Below are 5,295 nucleotides of genomic sequence, written 5' to 3' on the forward strand. Positions count from 1 at the left end.
TTGTATGTGTTATTCATATGTAGGTGACATGGTAAACGGACTAACAAAAATACGTCAGCACATGTATTGTCAATAGTTCGCTCCCTACTTTCGGCGTTAACGCCTAGACAGGTAACATTTATTCGGTGTGAAACTATAGAAGCTATGTTAAATTCAAAACATTTATTAAGTATTATAATATGTTGATGCAGTTTATATGGCAACCCTATGATGATGAGTTATTCGCCCGACTACCCGAGCAGTGCGTAGCTGACAGACCCTTATGGTCATACCGTGGGGCTATTATATTCTGGGCTACTATTGAGACACATCTACCCGATCGGGTCTGTAGGCAGTTTGGATGGGGTCAGCCAATTCCAGGCATTGAACACTTGCTTCCCGCTCAGATGCATCATCATTTGCACAAAACAAACCTTAGCATGAAAAGAAGTGTGTATATGAGAACTAATGCCCCCCCAGGCCACGTACATCGCACAATGGAGTGACAGAGCCAACCGTATATTTGTTGGTAGAGATGGTGGGGGTGTCAGTAAGGGTTACTATGACTGGTACAAGGCTCGCACTGTTGTGCACATTACAGATCCAGGAACCGACGAGGGTACCAACACATATCCTAATTGGGCAGGGACTACCAATGTCTATGTAAGTTACAATTGTCTGATATTTTAATTATTTATAAACAATAACCTCACGATCGATAATATTGGTTTACTTTTAACTATATACAGGAGGAAGGGCCTTGGAGGATGCAAGATATGGCATTTGCACAAATGCAACCAAACAGTCAACCTAACCCGCAAGCATTTTATGACATGCCACATCACCTACTTTCATACGCACATCACCAACAGCAAGGTGCTCCATTTTAATACTATCTGTCACAAAACTTCGAGTTCCCGGCTTATGATTACGGTGATCAGTCGCATTATCATGATCCTCGCCAAACCTATCCTAACCCTCGAGACGTATACAGTACCCCTCGAAACACATACACTACCCATCAAAACGTCTACAATACCCATCAGAACGTCTTCAACAGCCCTCCAAACATATACAATACCCCGTTGAACACGCATCTTGGATCATCCTCTCGAACCCTTCAAGAAACATATCATGGATCTTCCTCTCGGACCCCTATCCGACCATATGTAGGTGCCTCGTCCTCTCGAAGCCCTCTTGACGTGAGTGTTTCTGATTACCCACTTGAGGATGAGCCTGTTGAGGATTTAACCGTAGGCGATGATGAAAATCGGGAGCAACTACCGCGGAGGAGTACAAGGCAATCTGTCCCAACAAGGTGTGGAACTGGTCATCACCTGCGATATATACGTGGGGGGCGTCATGGGCACTGATTAGTTGTATTTTATGATGATTTGGTTGTAATGTTTATCTTTTGAACTTGTTTTAATAAATTCATTGCGTTTGTGATATACATTTAGTATCGTTTTTAAACAAAACTAACAACTAGTTTAATTAAAATAACAATAACAACATATAACAATACATCATTTAAAACAACAATAACAATAGTTTTTTTTAAACAACAATAACAACACAATGCTCTACGTAGATCCATCGTCTTTAAAGAACACCTTAATTAACACCTTGCGTGTAATGTTAAAGATTTTAACCTTCACACTAGGGTAAAAGATAGAGCAGTTTTGTAGCACCAGAACAGCTCCCTCACGTATGCCTTTTACACCTTCATACTTCCCATGTACACCATCGATGATCTTGCTAGATACTGTTCCTCGAATAGTACCCGTAGTGTCCTATTAAACATAAATGAATATAGTTACATTATCCTGTTTTAGTCAACGCAATACGAATATGAAAATATACATAAGTTAGCGATGTAAACTCACTTTGAGCGTTACAGACAGATCACCGACACAATTTTTCTCACAAGTCTTAACAACACCAACAACTTGATCAGCTGGTAAAAATCTACGTTGTCTCAAAATGCTTGCTATATCAGATCTACCTGCAGTTACAACAATACACATAAACTGTTGGCTTATGGTTTCAAGAATGAGTATACAATTTTGTTGTTTACCTCCATACAGATATGCAAACTCCATCGCGCGTAGCCACGGATCCAGTGTAAACGAATCATCCGCTTCAGGTCTGTTGATTATTTCCCTTACAAAATCTTGCGTAGACATGTCATCCACAATGCTATTCTCGTTATTTCGAAGTTCATATGCATATTGGAAAACACCAGCGGGTCCAGGGATTCGGTAGGATAATTTGTTATTTTTGTTAGACCCGGAACCTCGAAGAATAGGTTGTTGTGGTGAAATAGGTTGCTTTTGTTTTTGACGATTAAGTTGGGGGGACTCTAAAGGTCGGGGGAATGGTGGCGCCTCAGTGGGCACCAATATGGTTTGAGTGGGTTTTGAAACTGATACAGATTGAGTGAGATCGGAATCATCAATATCAAGTAGGTATTTCCATCCATCGTTCTCATCATTGGCCATTTTTTTAGAATCTGATTTTGTGTTTTTTTAGTTTTAAACTGCTGAATTCAGTGAAAATTAAAACTCAGTTTCAGGTGTTTGAAATGTGGTTGTGTTGTATGTGATGTTGTTATTGAGAATGAAGTTTCAACTGGTATAAATAGATGTACAAAAGCATAGATTACGACCTGCAAAAGCGAGATTCGGGTAAAAAGTGAACAAAAGATGGCAGGACCAAAACCGAAGTTTGAAACTTCGGTTTTGCTCAAAAGCCTGCAAAACCGAAGTTTCAAACTTCGGTTTAGGGCACGGGTGGCTAGCCTAGTACACTTGTCTGCCAAGTCACTGTGGAAACGAATAAAATAACAAAACCGAACTTCCAAACTTTGGGTTTGACCAAAACCGAACTTTGGAAGTTCGGTTTTACCATTTTTGGGAAGATTATGATTCAGTTTCCATTTTTTAAAGACCGTTTGAAAAAATTACTATTTTAAAAAAAAATCGTTTCGCAAGATACTCTGCATGTATCCCATTGGTTCATATGTTACCATATGCTTAACCCACATCTTCTTCCTTTTGCTTTATTAAACTATTTCATTTTATTTTAATTATTAACATATAATAATATTAATAATAATAATAATAATAATAATAATAATAATAATAATAATAATAATAATAGTAATTAGTAATAATAATAATGATAATAACAATAATAATAATGATGATGATAATAATAATAATAATAATAATAATAATAATAATAATAATAATAATAATAATAATAATAATAATAATAATAATAATAATAATAATAATAATAATTGGGAGGAATTATTGACTTGGTTTAAAGATTGGCATGTTGTTTCATATATTAAGTCCAAGAATTATACCGTGGTAATTTGTTTATTATGGTATATATGGAAGAACCGTAACTTTACGTTATTTCGCATGAAGTTAAGAAGAACACTATCTTTGAATCGATTCATAGTTTTTTATTTAAATGGATAAGAAATAGAGGTATATCCAAGGTCTCTTGGAACGCTAGCTATAAAGTGATTGTAAAAGCGTTGTAATTGTTTCTCGTGGTCTCTCTAATGACTTACTAGGGAGCCATTTTCTTTTTGGAGGAAGTTCTTACCCCAAAAAGTAAACAATTATCTTTGGCGATTTATCCTTGATAGGCTTTTGAATCGTTTTAATCTTTTAGGAAGAGGGTTGGAAATTGAGTCCATTAACAGCGTCATTTGCATCCAAACTGTTGAAAGTGTGATTCATAGCTTTTATGTGTGTTCATGTGCACAAGAAGTTTGGAGGGTATTTTCATTTAGATTCAACGCCCTTTGCATTACTTTTTGTCATGGCAAGTTTTTAGCTGGATTAATTCAGGTTTCTCCACATCAGAGCTGAAGGAGCTAATGTTCTCGATTGTTGTGGCTATTCATTGGTTGCTTTGGAGGTTCCACAATTGTTTGTTATTCAATGATAAGTTTGTGAGAAAATCTAACTTTAGTTGATTTAGTCAAGTATTTTTCTTTTTATTGGCTCCGGTATAGGGCCAAATGTAGTTTAAATTGGAATACTTGGCTTTTGCCCGTTGTAATGCGTTTTTAGCTTCTTGCTAAAAGGTCGTGTAGTTATTAATAAAATTTTATGTCGTTCCAATAAATAAATCAATAATATAATAAATTAATGTACGAGCTTAAGCCAGATAGTATATAATATATAATTTTTATTTTAAAAGAAATGAAATTGGTTTATGGTTAAGTGATAGTACAAAATGATTAATAACGTAATTGTTCACAAGTTCAATGAGGTAGTTATGTACAAGTTACAAGCAAATAATGCACGTCCTAGAGTTTTAAACATAGTCATTAAAGTTATGTTAGAAAGCTCTATAAAAAAATAAGGTACTTTGAATAATCATCACCTAAATTAAAGTGAGTATTTTTAACTGTACATAGTTGAAGTCAATTTTTTTTGACTAAAGCGTATTCACATGGTAAAAATATAAATATCAACCAAATATACAATGAAACACAAAACGGCTAAAAGAGACATGCTTTTAAATGCCAACGAAAGAAAATTTTTCAGAGTCGAGGAAACGATCCAACTTGCTGAACTTTATACCATCATCACTGATGAAACGACCCGTCCTAATCCATAAGGACGAATACAATAACATATGATTACATTGCGAGGTATTTGACCTCTAAATGATACATTTTACAAATATTGCATTCATTTTTAAAAGACAAACTTTCATTACATCGAAAGTTAACAGGCATGCATACCATTTCATATTATATCAACTATCAATTACTTAATAATAATCTTGTTGAACTCAATGACTCGAATGCAACGTCTTTTGAAATATGCCATGAAAGACTCCAAGTAATATCCTTAAAATGAGCAAATGTACAGCGGAAGATTTCCTTAATACCTGAGAATAAACATGCTTTAAAGTGTCAACCAGAAGGTTGGTGAGTTCATTAGTTTTTCATAATTAATCATTTCCAATTATATAATAGACCACAAGATACTCATATTTCGAAAACAATCTGTGCAGGTCTACTCACTGCTGTAAAAATCATTCATATGAAGAACACCGGAATCTCACCAACGGTAGCTAATGCATCGTGCAATGCAAAAATTTCTCATCGAGGGTAACTAATGCTAAACAATCGGTAGCTAATGCATCGTGCAATGCAAAAATTTCTCACCGAAGGTAGCTAATGCCAAATAACCTCATCAACGGTAGCTAATGCATCGTGCAATGCAAAAATTTCTCACCGAGGGTAGCTAAAACGGTAGCTAATGCATCGTGCAATGCAAA

The 5,295-nt window shown here is 35.4% G+C and overlaps 1 protein-coding gene across 1 annotated transcript; it reads right to left on the reverse strand.

Moving 5' to 3' along the window:
• Positions 1-1,562: 1,562 nt before the first annotated feature.
• Positions 1,563-2,480, reverse strand: LOC139869331 (uncharacterized). Its single transcript, XM_071857643.1, has 3 exons — positions 2,057-2,480; positions 1,866-1,984; positions 1,563-1,772 (listed from the first exon to the last, which is right to left on the reverse strand). Exons 1-3 carry the CDS (start codon positions 2,478-2,480, stop codon positions 1,563-1,565), a joined length of 753 nt encoding a protein of 250 aa, XP_071713744.1.
• Between the last annotated feature and the right edge of the window lie 2,815 nt (positions 2,481-5,295).

This window comes from Rutidosis leptorrhynchoides, chromosome 9 (genome assembly GCF_046630445.1).
Source record: "Rutidosis leptorrhynchoides isolate AG116_Rl617_1_P2 chromosome 9, CSIRO_AGI_Rlap_v1, whole genome shotgun sequence".
NCBI classification, from domain to species: Eukaryota; Viridiplantae; Streptophyta; class Magnoliopsida; order Asterales; family Asteraceae; genus Rutidosis; species Rutidosis leptorrhynchoides.

What these genes read in the sequence shown, in the direction of transcription:
- LOC139869331 (XM_071857643.1), bottom strand. Translation starts at nt 2,480, where the DNA reads ATGGCCAATGATGAGAACGATGGATGGAAATACCTACTTGATATTGAT. An exon ending in GTTTGCATATCTGTATGGAG is followed by an intron (nt 1,985 to 2,056) that starts GTAAACAACAAA and finishes TTGTAACTGCAG; the next exon opens with GTAGATCTGATATAGCAAGC. An exon ending in ATCTGTCTGTAACGCTCAAA is followed by an intron (nt 1,773 to 1,865) that starts GTGAGTTTACAT and finishes TATGTTTAATAG; the next exon opens with GACACTACGGGTACTATTCG.